The 23,998-nt window shown below is 52.8% G+C and overlaps 2 protein-coding genes across 6 annotated transcripts in view; one reads left to right on the plus strand and one right to left on the minus strand.

Moving 5' to 3' along the window:
* Nucleotides 1–7,029: 7,029 nt before the first annotated feature.
* Nucleotides 7,030–15,187, plus strand: Nacad (NAC alpha domain containing). Of its 2 annotated transcripts, XM_021178173.3 has the most exons (8): nt 7,034–7,378; nt 9,947–13,477; nt 13,621–13,820; nt 13,906–13,977; nt 14,212–14,358; nt 14,449–14,592; nt 14,735–14,857; nt 14,949–15,187. In XM_021178173.3, exons 1-8 carry the CDS (start codon nt 7,312–7,314, stop codon nt 14,961–14,963), a joined length of 4,299 nt encoding a protein of 1,432 aa, XP_021033832.2. In that variant the 5' UTR covers nt 7,034–7,311; the 3' UTR covers nt 14,964–15,187. The 2 variants fall into 2 exon arrangements, 1 of the variants encoding a protein (XP_021033832.2); XR_015044811.1 differs by lacking the exons at nt 14,735–14,857; nt 14,949–15,187 and having other exon boundaries at nt 7,030–7,378; nt 13,621–13,776; nt 14,449–14,578.
* Nucleotides 15,188–16,104: 917 nt separating this feature from the next.
* The window catches only part of Ccm2 (CCM2 scaffold protein), a 53,292-nt gene continuing 45,398 nt past the window's right edge, over nt 16,105–23,998 (minus strand). For all 4 annotated transcript variants that reach the window (XM_021177455.2, XM_085829119.1, XM_085829120.1 and 1 more), the window contains 6 exons: nt 23,342–23,478; nt 22,015–22,150; nt 19,690–19,747; nt 19,058–19,196; nt 18,513–18,651; nt 16,105–16,784 (listed from right to left, as the gene is read on the minus strand). In XM_021177455.2, the coding sequence (XP_021033114.1) occupies nt 16,504–16,784; nt 18,513–18,651; nt 19,058–19,196; nt 19,690–19,747; nt 22,015–22,150; nt 23,342–23,478 (890 nt within the window). In that variant the 3' untranslated portion in view covers nt 16,105–16,503. The remainder of the gene's footprint in view (nt 16,785–18,512; nt 18,652–19,057; nt 19,197–19,689; nt 19,748–22,014; nt 22,151–23,341; nt 23,479–23,998) is intronic.

Consider the following 23,998-nt stretch of genomic DNA (forward strand, 5'->3'; position numbering starts at 1 on the left):
GCCCCATTCATTCACTTATGTATTTATTGGTGATGTGGTGTCTAGCCAGGATTTTGCCAAGTAAGCCAGACTGGCTGGCAAGTGAGCCCGGGGGTCCTTCTGCCTCGGCCTTACTGAGTCTGGAAACACACTCTAGGGTTAAGCTCAGGCCCTCACACTTTTTTTTTTTTTTTAAGTTTTTTTTTTTTTTGTTGTTGTTGTTTTGTTTTTTTGAGACAGGGTTTCTCTGTGTAGCCCTGGCTGTCCTGGAACTCACTTTGTAGACCAGGCTGGCCTTGAACTCAGAAATCCGCCTGCCTCTGCCTCCCGAGTGCTGGGATTAAAGGCATGCACCACCACTCCTGGCTTATTATTTATTTTTATGTATGTGAGTACACTGTAGCTGTACAGATGGCTGTGAGCCTTCATGTGGTTGTTGGGAATTGAATTTTAGGACCTCTGCTCGTGCTGGTCAGCCCCATTCACTCCAGTTGTCCCCACTCAGTCCCTGCTTGCTCCAGCCCAAAAATTTATTTATTATTATACATAAGCACACTGTAGCTGACTTCAGACGCACTGGAAGAGGGCATCAGATCTCATTACAGGTGGTTGTGAGCTACCATGTGGTTGCTGGGATTTGAACTCAATACCTTTGGAAGAGCAGTCAGTGCTCTTACCTGCTGAGCCATCTCTCCAGCCCAGGTACTTACAGGCAAGCACTTTACAGGTTTTGTGAGACTTAGAATGAGTTGAGGGGTGTGGCCTCTGGGTGTCCGGGTGTTCCAGATCCTGTGTTGAAAAGCCCTCCTCCCCTGTTGATTTTTGTATTTGTACTTCCACAAAAAGTTTGCATATTTTTCTGTCCATTTCTGAGTTTTGGGAGCTGTTGATATGCTTGTTGTCCATGTGGCAGTGCTAAATATTCTTAACTTTAAAGTCACCTTAGGCCAGGCATGGTGGTATACACTTGTAACCCAGTACTTGGACTGAAACAGGAAGATTGCAAGTTTAAGCTAACATGAGCTATCTCTTTGTGTTAAATAGGCAGGTATAGGGGCTCCAGCTGTAATCCCAGCACTTGGGTTACAGAAGGAGGCAGATCTCTGAATTCAAGGCCAGCCTGATGTACAGAGTGAGTTCTAGGATAGCCAGGACTACATACATATTAAGACTCTGTCTCAAAAACAAACAAAAAATAGCTTACTGAGTCCTTGTTTAAGGTGGTTTCAGTTGTTGTAGCTCCTTTGTCTTTCCACTGAGATTTTAGTAAGTGTGAGAGTTTAGTAGAAATTGCACTGAGTCTGTTGAACAGTTTGAGGAGGTATGTCACTTGTGTCCTGGATTGTTCCATAAACAAACGCCACATTTCTTTGTAGGTCTTTGATAGATTTCACCACTCTTGTGGTTCTTGTTTCTTCAGTGTATGGCCAAGGGCTTAGAATGATTGATTGTAAGTGGCACCGTGATACTTGTTCAACTTTGGGGGGTTGGGGAGAGGAAATTGAGCCGGCCTCACTATGTAGCTCTAACTGTCTTGGAACTTGTTACATAGACTGGGCTAGCCTTGAACTCGAGAGTCCCACCTGTCTCTGCCTCCCTAGTGCTGGATTTAAAGGCGTTCACCACCACGGCCAGCTGGCCTACTTTGTTTTTAGAGATTTAGTTATGTATACACATGTGTGTCTCTGACTTTGTACAGGTACCTGATCTCCTAGAACTGCGCTGCCTGGGAACCAAACAGGTGCTGCATTTGTTTGTTGGTTTGTTTATACTGTCTGATTTCTGGGCTCTCTTTTTTATTTTTCCTTTCTATTTATTTGTTTGGCTTTTGGGGACAGGGTTTCTCTATATAACCCTAGCTGTCCTGGAACTCAACTCTAGACCAGGCTGGCCTCGAACTCACAGATCCACCTGTCTCTGCCTCCCTGGTGCTGTGATGAAACGAGTGTGGCACCACCACCTGCCTGAGCTCTCCATTAGTCTCATGCACTTGTTTTTATTTAGTGGAGGCTGACCTTGAACTTCGATCCTGATCTTCTTGCTACGTCCTCCCAAGTTCTGGAATTACAGGAGTGTGCCAATATTTTCTGTGTTAGGGTTCTCTTAAAGGAACAGAACCAGCCTTACTCTCTGCATTGGAGAACTGAGAACGTGGTAGCTGCTTAGCCCTCAAGGCCCGCTACTGAGTTATATCAATCTTGTGCTCAAGATCTGGAGCATTCCTAGAGAGTCACTTGTCTTCAGTCCAGTTTGGAAGGCTGGAGATGCAGAGTTCCAGTGTTTAGTGAGAGGTGGCATGGCAGCAATGCCAGCAAGGAGCAGTGTGGACCAACAAGCTGTGCTGCACTCCCTCCGACTAGTGGGGTACATCTGCCACACGCTCGGCACAGATATGATGAGGGCACAGGTGACTGATTTGTGAACCACTCAGATCTCGGATGCCAAGCCACCTGTCACTTTAGTGTGCCCAGCTGGGGTAGTCGGTCTTTAGTTTTGCTGTTTCAACAGTTCTTAGTCACAGCTGCCTAACTTTTTACTTTATTATGGTAGCTGGGCTTGAAAGCTATTGCATGTGCATGTAAGTAAGCTAGAGGGTAGTTTGTCCAAATTTATTTTCTATGTCTAGGTCCCTGGGTTTATACAGCAAGCACACTAGTCCACTGAGCCATCCTGCCAGCCCACCTCCAACTCCTATACATCCGGACAGGCCAAAGGTGCTGCCCATTCTGGAGGATGGTGTGCCCCATCTGCAGACACTGCGTCACAACTTCTCCAGTGTCTGTCAGCTGGTCCCAGATGCAATCAAGTTGACAACCACGATTAACCATTAAAAGTAAACACGAGTGTGTGTGTGGTGTGTACACTAGACAACATTATTCACAATCCTTTTTTCTTTGACTTATCAAGTGGCCTTAGCTGGTATCTGTACCTGCCTTCCTCTACTACCCATCCACCCTCAGCAAGCACCTCAATAGGTCTTGTTCCTCCCTTTATCCCTGAAGGGTCTAGCTCTTGTCACTCCTACTTGGACTGGGTTGAAACTTCCCATTGGCCTTAATCACGCAACATGGCCACACCCTGAAAGGATCTCCTGCACTGACAGCCTGACTTCTGTTTTGGAGAAGCAGTCCAGCTCCCCATTGGTGATGATAGAAATCACATCTTGAACACAAGAACTGCTTGCTTGAACTTGATTAAGGCTCTTCTATGGGGGAGGTGGTTGGTTGCTTTTTTTGTTTTGTTTTTTTTTTTTGAGACAGGGTCTCTCAAAGCCCTGGCTGTCCTGGAGCTCACAATAGTACGCTGGCCTCAAACTCAACAGAGATCTACTTGCCTTTACCTCAAGTGCTGGGATTAAAGGTGTGTGCCACCGCGCCTAGCTGTAACTACTTTCTTAACCTGTTGACTCAAAAATATCAGGAGCCCAAACCATCATAGCTTACAGCTCAGTGGGGTGTTTGTTGTGCCTCTGGGCAGAAGCATTCCCTGTTCTGGCACCAAAGTTTCTTGGCCAGCAGAGAACCACGTTGTGGGGTTAGAAAGCAAAAGGTTTTTGTGTCACTGGGAGTGGTAAGGAGTGGTACCATTTCCACCCCTTGGTTGCTGGACCCATGAATCCCTGTAATAGAAACAGTGCCGGAGCCGGGCGTGGTGGCGCACGCCTTTAATCCCAGCACTCGGGAGGCAGAGGCAGGCGGATTTCTGAGTTCGAGGCCAGCCTGGTCTACAAAGTGAGTGCCAGGACAGCCAGGGCTACACAGAGAAACCCTGTCTCGAAAAACCAAATAAAAAAAAAAAAAAAGAAACAGTGCCATATCTTGGATGATGATTCAAAGCACAGGCTTCTGGGGGTCCTGTCTCCACCCTTGAATTTTGGTTGAATGTACTTCCTCTTCTTTGATGCATGTAAGCTTTATAACAAGCCCAGTGCAGCTACTACCTTGAGTTTACTTGGTCTGGTCGGTGTGATGTCATTGATAGAATGGACCAAAGGCAGCTAAAAGCTCATGCCAAGCAGGGCACAGGAAACACACTGGGGATGGCAGGAGACTTTTGAAGTCTCCAAGCCTGCTCCAGTGACATACTTCCTAACCCTTTCTTTTTCTTTCTTTTTTTTTTTTTTTAGTTTTCTGAAACAGGGTTTCTCTTTGTAGCCCTGGAACTTGCTCTGTAGACCAGGCTGGACTCAGAGATCTAACTGCCTCTGCCTCCCAAGTGTTGGAATTAAAGATGTGTGCCACCAATGCCTGGATTGTTTTGATTTTTTTAGACAGGGTCTTAGTGGTTAACCCTGGCTGTCCTGGAACTTACTACCAAGCCCTGTTATTAAATATGTTGGTACTGTTTTATAGACTAGAAAAAATGTTTTGAGGGATGATCTAAGGACTTTTTTGTTTGTTTTTGTTTTTTCAAGACAGGGTTTCTCTGTGTAGCCCTGGCTGTCCTGGAACTCACTCTGTAGACCAGGCTGGTCTCGAACTCAGAAATCCACCTGCCTCTGCCTCCCAAGTGCTGGGATTAAAGGTGTGTGCCACCACCGCCCAGCGACATTTTTAAAATATATGGTTTTATGGGACCATCAAGACCACTCAGCTGGTAAAGTCATTTTCTGCCAAGCCTAACCACCTGAGTTCAATCTCTCGGACAAGCGTGGTGGAAGGAGGCAGCTGTTCTCTGACTTCCGTGCATGCAGTGATGCGCACTCACCACACACATTGGGCTTGGCATGGTGGCACACACCTTTAATCCCAGCACTCAGAGGTGGACAAATCTCTAAGTTTGAGGCCAGCCTAGTCTACATAGCGAGTTCCAGGACAGGCAGGTATATACAGGGAAACCCTGTCTCGAAAAAACAAAAGCATAATTTACCAAAAGAAAAAAAAATCAAAACACTTGAAAAGTTAAGTCTTAAAAGCCCAGTCTCTCAACTATGGACTTCTTTAAAATCCAAAATAAAAGTAATGCACTTGTATTCCAGCAGGGAAGAACCAGGGCACAGTTACAAAGTAAACCTCTAGCAGTGTAGTTTAATGCCTAGAAGCTACTGCAATCTGGGCTCCAAACAGGCCTGAGCTCTTCCTACATGAAGGCCGTCTCCCAGACTCCACCCACTGCTGGTACTAGTGGTCCCACAGACCACTATCTATCTCCAGTGCACTGCGTTCTCAGCTGCTCGCTATAGCCCTTCATGTCTTCAGTACTAGTACAGTAATTTCAAAACTATCTGGGATACTTTTACCCAATACTGAGCTCGGCTGCCAGCTTGAAAGTAAGCTTTGGTCCTACTGGGTCTCCAGTGCTGTGTGCTGACGTAAGCAAATACTTCTTGGATTTGCCTCAGTGATGCTGGTCTCTAGTAATCACAGCTTGCCTTTTCTTTCTAGCCCTAGCTAACCATTGTCAAGTCTCTGAGTAAAGCAAAGGTTTCACTTCAGTGGTGCTGGTCTCTTGTTAAAACCACAGCTGAAGCCAGGCGTGGTGGCGCACGCCTTTAATCCCAGCACTTGGGAGGCAGAGACAGGCGAATTTCTGAGTTCGAGGCCAGCCTGGTCTGGTCTACAAAGTGAGTTCCAGGACAGCCAGGGCTACACAGAGAAACCCTGTCTCGAAAAACAAACAAACAAACAAACAAAAACACAGCTGACCCTTCAGCTCCAGCTAACCAGAAACCACAGATTCAAAAAAATTATACAAATGCCCCCGTAGAGTTGCTGCTTTAACAAACCTGGTCTCCATCATCTGTATCTCTCTCAACTTTCCTGTCTTCAAACCCCTACAACAGCTCATTAAGCTCTCAGCAGCCAATGGTCTTTTCTAGCCCAAAGCTCCAGATACTTCTACAATCTTCCCACAAAACATATCAGATCACCACAGCCACAAACTCATTTTCTTGTACCAGTTGCTGGATTGATTAATTTGCTTCCTGTTGCTGTGATAAACACCAAGAACAAAAAAGGCAACTAGGGCTGGGTGGTGGCACACACTTTTCTTTGGTCCCAGCACTCCAGAGGCACAGACAGATGATCTCTGGGAATTCCAGGCCAGCCTGTCTACAGCGTGAGTTCCAGGACAGCCAGGACTACACAGAAAACAAACAAACAAACAAACAAACACCTGTCTCCAAAGAAAGAGGAGGGGTTTCACAGGAGGAATCAACTTAGATCCTTGGAGGTGAAGTAAGGAGTCCTTAAGTGGACTATAAAGTCAAATATCAGGAGGACGGGGTGGGTTGTCAGCAACAGAGAGGGTGGGGCAGTTTTGCAGGAGATGCTGGTCTTATGTTTGGATGTGGTAAGGGTGCCAGGGGTACCTTGGTGTGCACCTCAAGTCAGGTATAGGGAAGTAGGGAACAGCACCTGGCTTCCTGTAGACCCAGAAGATCCTATACATTGGACACTCCCTCCTTGTTTGCCTCAATAGCCACTAATTTCCCCGACTTCAGCTCACAGATGACAATGTGTCATTCATTCATCTGGTGCCTGGCACTGGGAAGGGGGGACGTGCTGAGCTCTGCAAAAGCTGGGATGGAAGCATAGTACATTTCAGGAAGGGAAATAGTAAGCATCATCTCTGGGGGTGTGGCCCAGGGCTGGCGGGAATAGTGAGTGAGGTACATTTCTAAAGAACTGAACGGTGAAGGAAACAAAGTAGACCGCCAAGCTAGAAGTCAAAGATCCAGCTCAGCCCAAGAGATTGTCTGGAACCACTTTCTCTGGCGCACTCGGTTCCATCTCCCGTTGCCACAGAGACAGGAGGTAGTTGCTATGGAGACTGTCTGCCCAGGACCAGCCAATCCTGAGCTGCTGTTTTCGCTCATCTTGGGGTTTAGGAGCTTAGTCTCCTTCACTGGGCTCCCTGTGTCCTCTGTCCAGTCATTGAGCGATAGGTTGGGCCATCACTTATTAAAGTGGCCCTGCCCCCTTTGCAGAATATATATCTCCCCATATTAACCCGCACCCCTGGAGACATCTTTTGTCTCTTTCCAGTTAAGAGGCGATGTCACCTTGGGAGGAGTCTGGCCTCCAAGCGGCCCCCCTTGATTGCTGCGGGAAAGGCGGGGCAGGGCGCAGCCTTCTGGCCTTAGACTCAGCAGTGGGAGAGAGGCGATGGGGTGAACGAAGGGAATGAGCGCCCTCCCTCTGGCGCTCCGCAGTGCTCAGTGCTCGGCGCGCTGGCGCACGCTCACTCGGCTTGATAGGCGGGCGGGGCAGCGCTGACGTCATTTACGCCCCCCCCCCCAGCAGAGGGGCGGTGGCCGTGCAGGCTACTCCGAGCGCATTGACGGACAGAGGGACAGAGAGACAGGGGTATCGGCAGGCACACGTCCAGGCCATGCCAGGGGAGGCTGCGGGCGCTGAGCTGCCGCTGCCTGAGGCAGGAGGGCCTGAATCCCGCACAGGTGAGACCGCGCCGGCTCCCTTTTCTGGCTCAATACCTTTTCTGGCTTTCTCTCTCCTCCATCCCTCTGCCTCCTCACAGTCCCCTCCTCTGTCTTTCCAGACCGGTTCTTCCCTCCACCTGCATCTTACCCCCACCCCCAAGCCCCAGGATTTCATGAAGGCCTGGGGGCCCGCAGACAGCATCCTCCTAGCCTTGAAGCTATGAAGGGCAGCGTCTTGGCCTTTCACTCTGGGCTGTGGGGACTGTACTCTTTGGACCAAGTCCCATTTAGTTGTGTCTCTGTGCCACATTGCATTCCATTGTCCACAGAGAACTGGGCCCCAGAACCGATGGTGGGGTGGCAGGTTTGGAAGCGGGGAGGCCCAAAGGGTCCTTGCAGGCTCATCCTGTGACCACCAGAGAGTCCTTAGAGGTACGTTGGGTGCCTAGGGCAGCAAGAGGCTAGACTTATAAGGGAGTTGTAGGACCGATGGAACCTGGGAGGCTAGCCAGAGGACACCGGCAGAACCAAGTCTGAGAGGTGGGGCTCTGAACAGCTCTCCTGGCCAGCAGTGGTCTTCCTATGCAGACCTTGGATAAGAGGGGGCATTAAATGTTGGTAGAGGTCAGTCCACTTGCAGGCTGGAGGATACTCTTAAGTTTAAATGGTCCCTGCTGGAGATGGGTTGTGTGTAACTTGGGCAAAGCCAAGGGCACCTTGCTGGGTGCAAGAAGTTATCTAGGGACAGGATGGGCAAGAATGGGGATGGTGCCAGTGCTGTGCCAGGGTCCTGGGTGGAAGCTAACATTTCCCATCTTACTCTTGCTGGGGAACAGGCAATCCAGGCTGGGACTCCCCAGGCCCAGTCATAAGCTAGTTTGCTTGGTGACCTTGAATGACACACACACACACACACACACACACACACACCTTGGCTTCTTATTTCCCTTCCATTTTAACCTTGGCCTAATTCTGACCTACTGCCCTAGGGCCACACTAGGAAGTGGAGATGGTAAGAGCCTGATTTGGGAACACCCAGTGATGGCTACTAGCCACACCCACGTCAGTACCATCTCCCTCAAAGAACCTGAAAGAACCCCTCTCCCTTTCTGTCAGGACCTGATTCCTCTAATAGCTCAGCTTCTGGTCAGGGAGTCCAGCTGATGTCAAAGAGCCCAGCGTTCAGACATTCCTGAGATCAGATATCAAGGAGGTGGCTGTCTCCCCTCCAGCTTCCCTCTCATCCCGGCTGAGAATTGCTCAGTAGCTGAGAAAGACAAAGCCGCCACGGTGCAGGCGATGTTGCCCTGTCACCAGTGAGCATGGTAAAGCCAGCGAGCGGTGTTGGCTGTGTGCCTGCTGGAGCCGCAGGCCCCTAGGCACTGCTCCTCCCCCTCTTACGCAGGACGTGAACTGAGCTCTGGGGACAGACACTAGGAAGGCTTTAAGTGGATACTTCAGAGAGATGTGTTTTTGGCCATGGTCCAGGTGAGGGAGGGGCTGTTACAGAGTCTTTAAAAAGGAGCACTCAGAGAAACACTTAACACGGTTGAACTAAAAGCCATGAGACTCAAATGAATGTGCAAAGTGACCTGAGTAGGGACATGCAGCTCGCCATGAGGCAAGACAGCATTAGCCAGGAAGATAGGAGGGGGTATGGGGTGCTGCCATCTGGAGAGGTTTCTTTGGTACCTTCCTAAGTCCCTAAGTACTTTCTGACCCATAGTGCTCCACGGCCTGAGCATGTGTGTTCGGTGCAGCATGTCGGCAGAAGGCATGTCAGCCCATGAGCTTTTGTGAGCACCTGTACCTGACCCAGATGGTGCCTGAGACCTAGAGAAGGACCCCAGGGCAGACCAGGAGCTCCCAGCGTGCTGGAGGATCTGTTACTCTGAGTGGCTGTCTCCATGGAGAGGACATAGCCAGCCTTCCCTCGGCTGTCCTGTTCCCGTGGCCATCATTTCCCACCATGGCCCTTTTGACAGACCGTGGTACCTGTCTGTCTCCATTCTCCATTCTCAGCTCTGTGCAGGGCCACGCTGAGCTCTGAGGAACCCGAGGTTGGTCTTGAGTAGAGACAGCAAGGATAGGAGAGAGATGGGCTAAGAAGCTCCTGCTTACAGCAGACTTGGGCTGTCCCAGAGCTGTAGTGTGCAGGACCCCTGCCCTTGTCACAGGAAGGAGCTGGCACTGCCCAGCGGGTGCTCGTGGCCCTCTGTTCCAGCCAAGCCCAGCTGAACTGAGCTGAACTGGCAAGCTGAGTTCTGAGCAGAGACAATTGCTAGTTGTGTGTTTGCTGAAGTGCGCCCTCCAAAACGTCTTGGTTTCTAATACACAACAGCACTCCCCATGGCTACCTTTCTTATAAAGCCTCTGTCAGCAGCTGCCGAATCTGCTGAACACCTGCAAAGTCTTCCTCAAATACACTTTGCTTACCAGCCATTGTCTTCTCCACTAACTTCCCTGACCAGCCCTCCTCTGGAATTGTATCCATGGAAACCCGCTCATCCGCGTGCTCAGCTCTTCACCTGGCCTGGCCCTGAGATGTGTCCAGAGGGCATCTCATGTCCTTTTCTATCTCCACAGGTCACTCATGTGATGCAGCTATTGCAACCATCCTGAAAGGGGACCAACTGGAGCCCCATGGCCTGACCCCGGGGCCTAGTCCTCTGGCCCTCACGCTCCTGTCCAGCAAGCCAGGTGCCCGGCCCCAGCCTGAGGGGGCCAGCTGGGATGCAGGGCCCAGTGGAGCTGCCTCAGCCTGGGTGGACCCGGCAGAGGGCAGCTCAAGCCTAGTGGTCCTCCCCGAGGGCCTGCCTCTCCGGCCTGTGCCTGCCGAAGGCCCTCTCCCCACCACCCTGGAGCCCCGCATCGTGATGGGTGAGGAGACATGCCAGGTCATCGCTTCACCTAGGGCAGCCTGGCCAGTGCTCAGGGACCGGGAGGGTGGGCACCCTGCCCTGCACCCACCTCCAGAGCTGTGTTCTCAGGGCGATCCTCCTGTGCCTTCCCCTCCCCCCGATCTCGAGTCTTACTTCACACCCCCCTCTACTCCCACCAAGAGCACCCATGCCCTGCTTCCTGACCATGGGCCCCACAGGGATGCCTGGGACCTGGAGGCCGAGCTGCTGGATGAGTTATTGGACTCCACGCCAGCCTCACCCTCCGGCTCCTACATTACAGCAGACGGGGACAGCTGGGCTTCATCCCCTTCCTGTTCCCTCAGCCTGTTGGACCCAGCTGAAGGGCTGGACTTTCCCTCCGACTGGGGCCTCTCCCCATCAGGGTCAGTGGCAGATGACCTAGAGCCACACCCCGCAGCACCTCCAGAGCCCCCATCCTCTGAGTCTAGCCTCTCAGCAGACAGCAGCTCTTCCTGGAGCCAAGAGGGCCATTTCTTTGACCCGAACTTCCTGGCCAACGACCCGATGATCCCTGCTGCCCTACTACCCTTCCGGGGTAGCCTCATCTTCCAGGTAGAGGCTGTGGAGGTGACACCATTGCCCCAAGAGGAGGAGGAAGACGAAGAGGAGGTAGCTGCTCCTGCTGCTGCTGCTGCTCCTGCTGCTGCAACCCCAGATGGAGACCTGGCTGGGGAGGGTGAGGATGACAGCACATCTGCCTCCTTCCTGCAGTCGCTATCTGACCTGTCCATCATCGAGGGCATGGATGAGGCCTTCGCCTTCCGGGATGATACCTCCGCAGCCTCCTCTGACTCAGACTCGGCTTCCTATGCTGGGGCAGACGATGACAGGCTGTACAGTGGGGAGCCCCATGCCCAGCCCAGTGCTCAGAATACAGAGCAGGCCTACAGAAGCAGGGCCACATTCCCAGGGATAGAGTCCACACCTCAGACATCAGAGCAAGAGATCCATCTTATCAATAGCCAGGAATCAGTTGCAGAAATAGCAGAAGAGATCCTAACTCTAGGCCTAGAGTCTGAAGCTATGAGGACACCTCCTGATCAGCAAGCAGCTCCAGGCCCCCAGGTGGAGGAAGCTCCTACAGTGACCCCTTGGGTGGGGAACAAAGTTGACTCGGTTGCAGAACAAGCATCCAAGGCTCTTCCGGAGCCCTGCCAGGAGGGGAGAAGCACCATCCTAGGCTGTAAGCCCCTCTCTGCAGAGGCAATTCCAGCTCTGCAGGAAGGAGCAAGCCCCAGCTTGTGTCCAGTCCTTCCTGAGAAGAAGGAAGAAGGCCAGGGCCTTCCCTCGACACTGGAGTATGTGGCTGTGGCTTTAGAGGGGCCCTGGAAGGCTGAGGGAGGTGTCACAATACCGCAGGACCCCCTTATGACATTGCCCCCACTCTTGCAAAGTACAGTTCCCACCTCAGGCCCAGAGTCTGTGGTGGTAGTCGTAGAGCCCCAGCAGAACGAAGGGTGTGTCACAGTACTCCCTGATGTATTACCTCCACCCCGACAAAGTGCAGATCCAACCTCAGGTCCAGAGGCTATGGCCGTGGCTACATATGAGTTCCAGCAGGCTAAGGAAGGTATCCCAGAACTCCAGGATTCCCCTGTGGCATCACCCCCAGCACTGCAAGGCTCAGATCCCACCTCAGAGCCAGAACCTGAAGTTGTGGTCACATCGAGGTCCCAGCAGGATGAAGGGATTGTCATAGTACCCCAGGAGTCTCCTACAGCATCATCTCTAACCCTACAAAGCTCACATCCCACTTCGGACCAAGAATGTGAGGTTGCTGCCACACTGGGACCACAGCAGGCTGAGGAGGGCGTCACCATACCCCAGGTTGCCCCAGTAGCATCACCTTCACTGCTGCAAGGCTTAGAGTCAACCTCAGACCTAGAATCTGTGGTTGTAGGCACACTGGAGTCCCAGCAGGATGAAGGGACTGCCACAGCAACCCAGGACACCCCTGTGATGGCACCTCCACCCCTTCGAGGTACAGATTCCACCTCGGACCCAGAGCTGATAGCTCCAGACACCTCTCAGGCCCTGCAGAGAGAAGCAGGCTATACCCCAGGGACCAAGCCTTCTGTCTCTGAGGCCCATCAGGAATTGGGTGTGGCCTCAGGACCAAGGCCAGTGCCTAAGGAGGGGGATGCAGAGCCTCCTCCACACTCAGCACCCCCAGCTTCAAACCAAGCCCAACAGAATGGCTCAGAGCCAGGTGACAAGAGTGACAGCTTTGGGGCTCCAGAAGAAGAGTCAGGTCCCACTTTGAGCACAAAGACCTCTGAGCCCACATCTTGCCTGGGGGAGAAAGTAGCTGCCAACATGTCTGCACCCAAGCGAGGAGCATGTCTTGAAGCCCATGATGGGGTCAAGACCCACTCACCTCAAAGAGAGGCCTTGAGGTCCAAGAACAAGCGTGGAAGAGGCACCAAATCACCAGGGCAGGGAAATGGGCCCAAGTCAGCAACATCCCAAGGTGCCATGGAGACTTTCAGGGCACATTCTGCTGCTCACTCCGAGGTCAGCCAGCCACAGCTGATAAGCAACAAGGACACCTCAGGTCCCAGGCTGCCTGTGGCTGTATCTGTACAAGCCAGGCTAGGTTCCTGCCCAGGGTCCCCATCGAGAGCCACATGCACACTGAGCAGGGTCTACGCTGAAGAGACTGCCAGGTGTGCACCACCCTTCCAGCACTCAGAGCCTATGCTGGGCCTGGGCAGTGCTGAACAGCCCAAGGTGACCGCTGGTATCCCTAATCTTTCCCCAGACAACTCTGCTGAGCAGGTCACCACACCTCAGAATAGGTTTCTGGACCCTGACCCTGCTCCCAGTACCCTCGACAGGGCATCCCAATCATCCCCGGGGCCTCCAGACCCCTGCCTGTGCCCCCCTCCCCAGAAAGCCTCTGTGGAAGAAGAGAAGCCCCCGGCCTCGTGTAACCCGATGCCTCGGGCAGGAGCCCAGGGAGCTGCCGCCATCACCACCTCAGGATCCACAAAGCCTCCAGGAGCCCGGCAGCGTGTCAGCCTCTCACCTCACTCCACCCTCAACCCCAAGGTGACCCCCACAGATACCAAAGACCTGGCTTGCATCATCTCAAGCCCCTGCCAAGTGCCTCCTCCCTCTGGGACCCAGAACCCATCAGGGCCTCGAGGGTTCCCAGCTCTTGAACAAAAGGATGAGGATAGCCTGGAGGAAGGTAAGGGGATGTGTGTGTGTGTGTGTGTGTGTGTGTGTGTGTGAGTGCCTGGGCCAGCTGGACTCTTCCCAGGGGGCACTAGAGGATGGGACTGGTGGACCCTCTGCATAGTAAGAGGCCCTCATACCTCGCCCCTCCCCCAGACGTGCAGAGGGCTCCAGGCTCCGGCCAGCGTTGGGAGAGCCACGGGGAGTCGTCCAGTGAGCTGGATGAGTACCTCGCCCCTCCCCAAGACGCGCAGAGGGCCCCAGGCTCCGGCCAGCGTTCAGAGAGCCACGGGGAGTCGTCCAGTGAGCTGGGTGAGCAGGATCTCTCACCTCAGAAATCGCAGTGCCCGGCACAGGTGCTGGCCCCAGAACGGGGTGGGTCTCTCTCTGGGTGAGCATCGGCCCAGCTCCTACTGATGCTTAGCCTCCACCTTCCTATAGGGCCCAGCAGGCAGCAACGAGGAGACCATTGCCAAAGCCAAGCAAAGCCGCAGTGAGAAGAAGGCTCGAAAGGTCAGCTGAGAGCTCCCCGAGAGGACTCTGGGAGAGGACATATATAAAGGGAGGCCTCCTCACTAATGCCCCTCAAACCCGGTAGCCAGTGAAATACCTATCCCTGCAGAGGGTAGACATCTAGTAACCCTCCCCTCCCCTAGACCCTGGAATGTTCTGAGGAGACCCTCATAGAGGGGAAGGGCAGCCATCCAGTCCCCGGAAAGGGACTGAGTCTCCTGCTCTCTGCCTCAGGCAATGTCAAAACTAGGCTTGCGGCAGATTCAGGGAGTCACCAGGATCACCATCCAGAAGTCCAAGAATATCTTGTTTGTCATTGCCAAGCCGGATGTCTTCAAGAGCCCCGCCTCAGATACCTATGTGGTCTTTGGCGAGGCCAAGGTCTGTCATGGCTGTGAGCGCAGTGTGGCTTGGGGGAAGGGCCCCGGGGTCAGTGAGCTCTCCTGAGTCACACAGCTGTCTGTACTGCAGATCGAGGACCTGTCCCAGCAAGTACACAAAGCTGCAGCAGAGAAGTTCAAGGTGCCCTCAGAGCCCTCAGCCCTGGTCCCTGAGCTGTCACCTGGGCCCCGTGTGAGGGCTGAGTGTGAGGAGCAAGAGGAGGAAGATGAGGAGGTGAGACCTCAAGGCTCCGGACACTTGGACGGGTGCCTGGGGGCGGGGTGAAGGTTAGGGTGGGATTTTACCCTGCCTGGGCAGCACCCTGCTTCAAAGGGTCTCAGGCAGCTTAAGCCACCTCCTTATTCCCTTCCACTAGGTAGAGGAGGCTGGACTAGAACCTCGTGACATTGAACTGGTGATGGCCCAGGCCAATGTGACCCGGGCAAAGGCTGTGCGGGCCCTGAAGGACAACCACAGTGATATTGTCAATGCTATCATGGTGAGCACATATTGACTCCTTTTTCAGCCCAGATGTCCCTAGTGAGGTCCTTTGCAAAAGACCCTCTGCTAACGTGCCGCTTCTTCTGCAGGAGCTGACAATGTAGCTGCTGACTGGAAGCAGGGCCGTCCTGCCTCTCCTCAGCTCTGCAGCCCAATAAAGCCGTGTCACATGATCACCCTCTGGAGTCCCCTCAGTTTTGTGGTATCATCTCATCACCCCTAGGTGTCTCATCAGAGCCTTTGATGTCTGGTCACTGCCCTCTAGTGTCCCCTGGTGTCTCCTCATCCTCACCCTGTGGCCCTGTCATTCCCCGGAGTCCCTTCACCTCTCTCTGGCAGCATGCCCATGTAAGTCCTGTCCTTTCCTCCTGGCTGCCCTGGTCCTTTACTTCCACATGTACCCCATTGGTGTCCTGGTGGGGCACTAGGACATAACTGAGCACAGGGTGGACATCAGCCTGTTTTCAGTATCTCCACTTCAAGGAGAGAATTAGCTGCACATAAATCGAGAGAGCAGCCCAACAGTGTCTTGACTGTCTTGCCTTGGCCTAGGCTCCCATGTCTAGACCCAGGACAGGTGACAGGAGAGCATTCATGAGATCCCAGAGACACTGTGGCTTGTGCTGGATACAAGTGAGGTGTTCAAAGAGCCCCAAGGGCTCTGCCACAACCATCCCAGGTCTTCTGTCCAGTACACAGAGCTTCCTCCCCAAGTATGGGCAGCAGAGGCACGTGACCAGTCTCCTCGGCCTAGCTTTCTAGGGCAGGTCACTGACCCCAGGTCACATCCCTCCTCTCCTGGTAGCTAGGGGGCTTCACGGGGTCTAGAGGGTAGAGGCCAGAATGAAGTTGACAGGAAATGAGGAGCTGACTGGCAGGGGACAGAGTGAGGGCCACAGGACCCATGTCAGCCTTCCAGCAGCCCAGACTCTCAGCTCGTAGGCTGCCCTCTTCCTTATACAGTGCACTTCTGACCATCAAGGAGGCTTAGGGACAGGGCCAGAGCATGGGACTGTCCTTGGAATAATCTATACACAGAATGCATAGATCAAGGCAGCCCTGACAGTGAGAGATACCAATATGCCTGCTCCTGTCCCTTGTCCACAGAGCCAAAGCAGAAGAACCAGTCGTCTCTTCTACCCCGGCCCAGGATGCTATGGGCAGTCATGGTCCAGTAGACAGGGCCCAGAATAGATCCCTCCCCACTTGTGACGGCTTTCAACCAATTAGAATAGGAAAAACAAATGCTTGACAACTGGAGATTAAATTATTCACATTGCAGTAAACTTGTTTTTAAGGTCTCTGAGAAGTAGAAGAGGAAAGTCATGTGCAAATATCAGCTGTCCAGGGCCAGGCCGGCAGGACCAGCTCCCCGCCAGCTGCCCCTGGCCCTCCCCGAGCAGGGAGATGCTACAGGCATTGCTGAGCCCCTGAGGAATAGGCACAGAGGTTTCTGCCCTGTGGGGCACATGTCCTGTGGCAGCTCTCCACTCCTTCACAGTAGAGGACCTGGCCACCGGAGCTACCTTTGTCTGCAGCCCCTCCCTAGCTCCAAGCTGGGAAAGGCTGGCACTCAGGTCTGGGCACTCCTCCCAGGAAGGCCTGGGATGGCTGTGTGAGACAAGTGTGTGCTGTCCCGCTCCTTCACGCTGAGTCCTGGTCCATGCTGCAGCCTAGCGCTTCAATATCACTACTGATGTCTGAAATCATGCGGTCCCACTCATCCCCCTCTGAGGGCGCAGAGCGGTCATCAGGGCTGCCTGTGGTCCTGTTCCCATTGATGGTGGATGTGGAGGTGGTACTCAGGGCACGGCGATGCCTACCAAAGCTGTCAGTGATGATGCCACGGCCGTCTTTCACGCCAATGGTCTCCAGGAAGTTTTCAAAGTGCTGACTGTCCTTCTCAGGTATGAAGGGCCTGAGACCTGGCAACACACAACCCCAGAGTGACACCTCAGAGTGACTCCTCAGAGTGACACCCCAGAGGGGCTCAGGACCCCAACCCCAGAGTGACACCCCAGAGGGGCTCAGGACCCCAACCCCAGAGTGACACCTCAGAGGGGGCTCAGGACCCCAACCCCAGAGGGGGATCAGGACCCCCACACCACACAAGCTGTGCCCTGGAGCCAGGTTTAATTAAACCTGACTGACAAGGTCCCCAGCTATGAATAGCTTGCCTTCTATCAATCTCACCCTCTAGCTTTGAGGCATGGCATCAGCCATCAGACCCTCGAAGCCCCTACCTAACAGGACAGAATGCAAAAGCCACAAAGCCATTGGCAATGAGGTCTGTCTTCAGAGCCAGGACTCATGCTGAAACCAGTCCTACTCAGGAAGACCATTATCTCAGAATCCCAAACCTTGATGTGGGCAGGCAGGCTGGGCCCCCACCCAGCCAGGATAAGGGTTTCATGAACACATCAGATGAGTTTACAGACTGCGTTCTCCTGAGGTGGAGCCTTTAAGAGAACCCTGACATATCATGTACACTACTAATTTCAGAACGCAGGAAACAGAAACTAAGGCGCTCAAGGTCACCTCCCCTACACAGAGAGTTTGAGGCCAGCCTGACCTGCATGAGACTCTGTATTCCTACAAAAGCCTGCTTAGGTGGGGGCCAGGAGGTGGTAGAGAGGCCTAGAAGCAGTGCCAGTGCCTGACACAGGACTCTAAGCAGCAGGTATCCACAGCTCAACTTTGTTCCAACCTACTTTTTCTGAGATTCTTACTATATAGCTCAAAGCTAATCTTGAACTTGCTATCCTCCTGCCTCAAGTCTCCCAAGTGCTCAGATTACATCTGGGTCCTGTTGTGCCTGGCTCTGTTGCCATTTCTGACATAGAGGTAGCAGCCAAGAACAAAATGGGAAGGAGCTGGCTTCAGGCTTCTGAATGTGCATTCTGGGCTAGATGCCAGGGACCTGGAATGTGAGCCTTGCTGAGTACCTGATCCTGCAGGGAGTGAGGTGCTCAGACTAGACTATTGTAAGTCTAGTCTCTAGTCCTTCCTGACCACAGACAGCACCAGGTAGATGCTGATGCTCACTGGGCCTATACAACGTAAGACCAGCTGGCCTCCCTGGTTTACTAGAACACAGGAAGACCCTCAGAGCTTTCTGTGAGCTGAGCCATTCACTGTTCTAACTGCTGGAAGCAGGGGACGCCACAGAGGCGAGGCTGATGTGGCAGCACTGTTCCTTCCATCGAGGCTGTCATGGCAGCCTTACACGGAGACTGGCAGTGGCTCTGAAGGATGTGCCAGGCACTTTGCGAGTCTTGCACAAAGATGTACAAGAGAGACTCCTTCTGTCTAGTTGGTGTCTTTGCTTCTCCACTCAACAAATTTCTACCTGCTTCCCAAAACCCACTGACAAAGGTACCCCCTTAAAGAGCCTGGACTCTCACCAGCAGCACAGTTGAGATCTGATGGTTTTGTTTAGACTCAGTCTCAGTCTCAGGGCCCTCTCTCACTTCCTGGCAGAGCCCAACCAGCTCAGCTCAAGGCTCTGAGCAGAGGGAGAAGGGTCCTTCCAAGTATCTATGCCAGTCCTGCAGCCTCAGCCAAGCTGTGCTGAGACCCATGGGATGGAGCTCCTCCCTTCTGGACTCTGCACATTCCCAGAGGGGACCAGCGGCCCTCCGAGCCCCACTCACCAAGCAGCAGGAACTTGCGGCTGTCCCCATAGAGCTGCCGCAGGCTGATGCAAAACTCATGGATAGAGGCCCCATTGCGGTACTCATGTAGCAGAGCTGCGAACTGCTGGATCTCCTGTGATGACAGCTTGGTACGTAACTGTGAGGGAACAGAAGTGCAGAATAAGGAGGGCTTAGTGTGGCCTTGCTGGAGAGTTAGAATGCCACCATGTGTCTGTCATCAGGACCAGCAGAGGAGCTACATAGGGAACCAGGGCAAACACAGATCTGCTGTCTTGAAACAAAAGGTTCCTCAGTAGGGCTAAAGAGAATGAAGCTAGCTCTGTGTGGAACAGCAAGGGTACACAGGGTGACCTGGGGGTACACAGAACCAGAAGGCTGACTTCAAAGACAGAGGCATCAGGCCCAGGCACCAGCAGAGCTGCTGTTTCTAATCAGTACCAGCATGGTCCAGACCAAACAGCCTAGCACCAACTCAGGCCCCAGACGCCCCTCCCTCCCAGGCCCAATAGTAAAGCCAGGCGAGTGAGGAGGCCACTGCCTACCGTGAGCATGTAGTCCTGCAGCAGTTCCGTGGCGCTGGTACTCAGCTCACTCTCGCTGACAGTCTTGCTATGGGGTGATGTCTGCATGCAGAAGGGTAAGGGCGGCAGGCCTCCCACATCCCCAGAGTCCGGGAAGCAGCTGCAAAGCACAAGGTTCAATGTGGGTGGCCTCACAACCCAACCTCCTGTGGCTGCTGTGGGCTGAGGCCGACAGGCCTGCTCACAAATACAAGCACGAACACTGACTAAGGAAGGACTGCTTAGGCATAAGCCACACATGGAGATAAAGGAGATCTCAGGAGCCAGCCAACCTGAGTGACTCTCAAATGGGCCATAGGCAAAGGGAGGGAGAGCTAGGGCAGAAGGCCTAGCCAGAGCTGACAGACAGCAGAAGAAGGTCAGGAAGGCTGGGAGAATGCTCTGGCTGAGCTAACAGGCTTTAGAAGGCTGCACGGCATCACCATTTTGTGCCTTTTCCAATGGTTACTTCTGGAGGCCACAGAAGGTAGGGATGAGAAAGGACTGGCAGGGCCTAGAGGTGGACTCTGGAGCTAAGAGGACTCGCAGGGCCAAGCTAGAGAGCAGACACGGAAGACCCAGCATTTGATGACGCACTTAGTGCGTGTACTCACAAGGTGCTGGCGTCGGCGTCGTAACTGTCCTTCATGTCCACTTTGGTGGAAGAGTCATCTGTGCAAAAGACGGAGAGGACACAGAGGTTGAGAACTGCTGTCCTAGAGGCTTCCTTAATCTTCACCACACGCGTATCTCTGCCTTTCCCAATGGCCTCGCCTCCCACCGACACACAGGAAGCCATGTTGAGCTCTCCCTCACATGACAGCCTCACCCAGCGTCACAGGCTGAGCAGATGCCGAATTCAGCCTTTCCATTGTGCAGACGGACTGCTGGACTACCCAGCCTGTGTTGTGTGGGCTAATCCAATGAACCCCTTTGTAGTATATATTCATTCTATGGGTTTGTTCCCTAAAGAACACTAACAGATTATAGTATCAGGATAGGGCCTTTGCAGAAACAAACCTGAGTGTGTGGTTCATAGGCCTTGGAACCTGGCCTGTAGGAAGAATGTGGAAGAGTCTAGAACTTAGGGCTTAATGGGACACTCTGGTAGCAGTTTGGAAAACCAGAATGGTGACAGAAATGGACATGGTGAAAACTGCTCATATGTTTCAGATATAGAATAGGCTCTATCGGGAACTAGGTTAAAGGCCATTCAGGTTACATCCTGGTATAGGATCTGGTAGCACTCTGCTCATGTCCTGAACTAATGTATTTATATAACAGGAAATTTCAAGGTGGAACAGCATTAGGCTTCAGTGAGGGTACTGCTCACCACTCTACTCAGGAGGTCAGGAAGACCTCAAATAAAGCTGAAGAGACTTCATGCTCCTTGAAAACAATTACCCAACAAAGTATATGCTGCTGACACTGTGGTCCATGAGGTCCAAGAGCTGGGGTACAACTTGACAGTACTGTCCACATGGTATTGGTGATATAGGCATGAAAAATGCAGGACTGAGGAGCCGTGGTATCTTATACCATGGTTCCAGAAAGCTGCTAAAGCCAAGCAACATTCAGCAGGATCAGAACCTCACAAGGAAGCCCAGGGTGAGACACCACTGTGTGGGGCTGTGAAGGTAAAGCCTACGTCGCAGCACAGACCTCAGGATGTTGCAGAGGCCAGAAACTAAGGCATGTCTGTGAAAGAAAGCTATATTGTTGATCGTAGCCATCCCAGGAAAGAGGCTGTGAGCTGCAGACAAAAAAGCCAGAGACCCTTGGAGCTGGGGCTATCCCACCATGTGCCCAGACACAGGCTGCAGGATCTGTTGCTCCCCACCTGGCCCTTGGAGCTGGGGCTATCCCACCATGTGCCCCCGATACTGTTGCTTCCCACTTAGTTTTGGTCTTACAGATCTTTGATCTTTCCCTGCTCTTCCCCATCCTTCCTTCTGGAGGGAAAATGTTCACCCTGTGCCACTGTGTCCTGGAAGTGGATTCAAAGTATGTAACCTGGTTTTGGTAAAGGTCTGTCATGTGTTCTGGGGAGAGACTGGACTTTTGAACAGTACTGGGACTGTCAAGGGCCACAGGGACTTCTGAAGTCAGAATGAATTCATTTTGCATCATCTGACTGCCATTTGCATGTGGGATGGGCCTCCAGCAACTGGTTTGAATGTCAACTGTTTCCCACAGGTTGTTTCAACACTTATGAGTTTGAACGTTTAATCTCCAACTGGTGGCACTGTATGAGAAATCTGTGGAGTTTTGCTGAAGGAAGGGGTCACTAGCTTTGATGTGTTGCAACCTAGCCCCACTTGCTCCTCTCCCTCCTGGTTTCCCAACTACAAATGCCACAGAGCCTTCTGCCACCTGCCACCATGCCTCCCCCTCCAGCTGCTGGCTTCCTCATCATGAGGGCCAGGCCATAACCATCCCTCCCTCACACTGCACCTCGTTAGGCATTAGGTACCGCAGTGAGAAATGTAACTCAGGTAAGAAGTGTGCTACTGTAAAACGGTCTGGCTACGTAGCCCAGGCTGGTCTCAAACTTGTAGCAATCCTCCTGCCTCTATCTCCTGGGTTCTAGGATAACAGATATGTTACCACACCCAGACAGGAAGTATCTACGGACTAACAGGAGGTCTGCACAGCACTACCGCTAGCCTTTATCGTGGTGCAGAGGTGCGTCCCACCAGGATCCTCTGGCTCTTCTGCCACTCTCCAGTTTCCTGGTCTCGGCCTTTCACAAAGCCAGAACAACTTCAAGCATCTCCCTGTGCTCTTGCAAGGGGCCATACACTGAGAGCTGCTTGGGTATACCAAAAGGTCCCCCAAACATGCCCCACCTACCCAGTTCCCCGGCATCCCTGTCTGGGAACCCATGCTTCCAGATGAACTGCTCACAACCCCTAGCCAGCCCCTTCCATTCAACATACCACTGTGCAGCGACAGGTGGTGGGTAGGTGTGGAGGCCCCATCAAATATTGCTCGGTCCAGAAAGTCGATGGTGGACTCCGTGTAAACAATCTGGAAGACCTGGCTGAGCAGGGAGCACAGCTCTTCAGCGGCGACCTAGCGTGAGTGAACAACAGCAACCGTCCTCAGTGGCTAACGCTGCAGGCAGCACTTTCCCACAGTCTCTAGGGTACCCATAATGTCTCAGAGGCACCACCAATGTAAATGGGGAGCAGACCAGAACCAAAGGGCCCAGTGCCTCTCACAGCCCAGAGGGTATCACAAAACAGAAACAGGCCTGAGAAGAGACTATGGCCCAGTGTGGCCCTCACAGGCATCTGAAGGCCATGGGTGTTGGCATCAGCTTTGCCTCCTCTTCCGGTCACTGGTCATCAATGTTCAAAATTCCCATCTAAGCCCAAGTAAGAGAGAGAAGACATCCTGGTCTCACTTCCGACCTTAGAGACGTTTCCAAAGAAGTAGCGTCCTTCTGTAACAGTGTGCTGTTTAAAACAGGGCTTCCTTAGAGGGTTGATTTTGTCCAGAACCATAGATGTGACAGTATCTGGGGACATTGCTCAACACTCTGCAGTGCTTCGGTAGCTGCCCACAACAAAGTATTTGATTGAGAGCATCACTAGCACGTAGGCTAAGTGAGGTGAGCCAGAGGACACTTAGGTGGGCAGTCACCATTAGTCAATGAAAGCAAGAGGCAAAAACTGCATGGAAGATGTCAAGTGGGTCCTAAGGCTCCACGGCTCCTCTTTGTGCTGCTGCGACTGCCATGTGCTGAGGAAACGCTAACTTTGTTTGAAGTACCAGGAGGGTGTGGTATATAGGTCGCCATGCCTGTAGCCATCACTGTCAGTCAGTGTGAGGGTGTGGAGAGGCATTCCAAAGAGGAGACCGGTAAGGAAATGCTCTACTGACCATCTCGGGGATGGTGCTAGGGGACTGGCCAAGAGAGCCTATGGACAAGGCTGGCAGAGGGGAGTGAGGTAGATGATCTAGGTATGGGAGGTGCCCTCTGGAACCTGGGAGTGTGGGCAGCTGTGGTATAGGTGGGGACATTTATTAGGTCATGGGCAGGGCTTGGTCAGGGAGAAACTCTGGGAAAGGACAATGTGTGAAGTAGTGCTAGACAGAGCAGAAGGAAGGGCTGGCTAGAGCCAGGGTTCTAAGGCTGGCGTCGGATCTTGGGTAGGGCTAGGCTAGAGGCAAGGCAGCCTCTAATCACAGGCAGGACCAGGATGTGCTGGGTCTCAGGCAAGGCTTGGACAGCTCTGGTACACAACAGGGAGATCTCACCTTGCTCTCTGTGGCCATGATGACCAGGCAACATGCCTCTACTGGCCCCACTGCACTTTCTGACAAGGAACCTGCGCTGAGGCCTCTAGAACTTTCTGCACACAGACTCTGGCTGGGAGAGATGCCTGGGTCCTGGGCTGAGAAGTAAACACATCAGTTAGTGCAGTGCATGGAGGGCAGGCACGAGGGCAACTGAGGTACCAGCAAGAACATTCACTCCCCAGGGCCTGTGAGATGTCTCAGTGCAAAAGCACTCGCCATGCAAGGCTGACAACCTGAGCGCCATCCCCGGGAACCCAATGATGGTGGAAGATGAGCGCCATCCCCACCAAGCTGTCCTCCGACCTCTACATGCATGCCCCGGCACAGGTGTTCACCACAGCACAGCATGGTGTATGTGCGTGTGCATAAAATAAAGCTATTAGTTAAAAATACATCTATAAAGAAAATATTTGAAAAGCAAAAAAAAAAAAAAATCTATAAATAAAATCCAACCCCTACACCTTCCAAACAGAACTAGCTTGTGAGAGGTGCAGGGCACCTAGGCACCCATCTTCATACCCCACTGTGCCAAACCATGCCAGCTGGCCTTCAACTGCTTAGAGCTAAGGCAGGAGCGTACACAACTCAAGTTAACAGACTACAAATGATTCCAGC

This window comes from Mus caroli, unplaced genomic scaffold (assembly GCF_978045245.1).
Source record: "Mus caroli unplaced genomic scaffold, Mus_caroli_1 scaffold_13, whole genome shotgun sequence".
Lineage (NCBI taxonomy): Eukaryota > Metazoa > Chordata > Mammalia > Rodentia > Muridae > Mus > Mus caroli.

What these genes read in the sequence shown, in the direction of transcription:
- Nacad (XM_021178173.3), top strand. Translation starts at nt 7,312, where the DNA reads ATGCCAGGGGAGGCTGCGGGCGCTGAGCTGCCGCTGCCTGAGGCAGGA. An exon ending in TGAGGATAGCCTGGAGGAAG is followed by an intron (nt 13,478 to 13,620) that starts GTAAGGGGATGT and finishes CCCCTCCCCCAG; the next exon opens with ACGTGCAGAGGGCTCCAGGC. An exon ending in AAGAGGAGGAAGATGAGGAG is followed by an intron (nt 14,593 to 14,734) that starts GTGAGACCTCAA and finishes CCCTTCCACTAG; the next exon opens with GTAGAGGAGGCTGGACTAGA.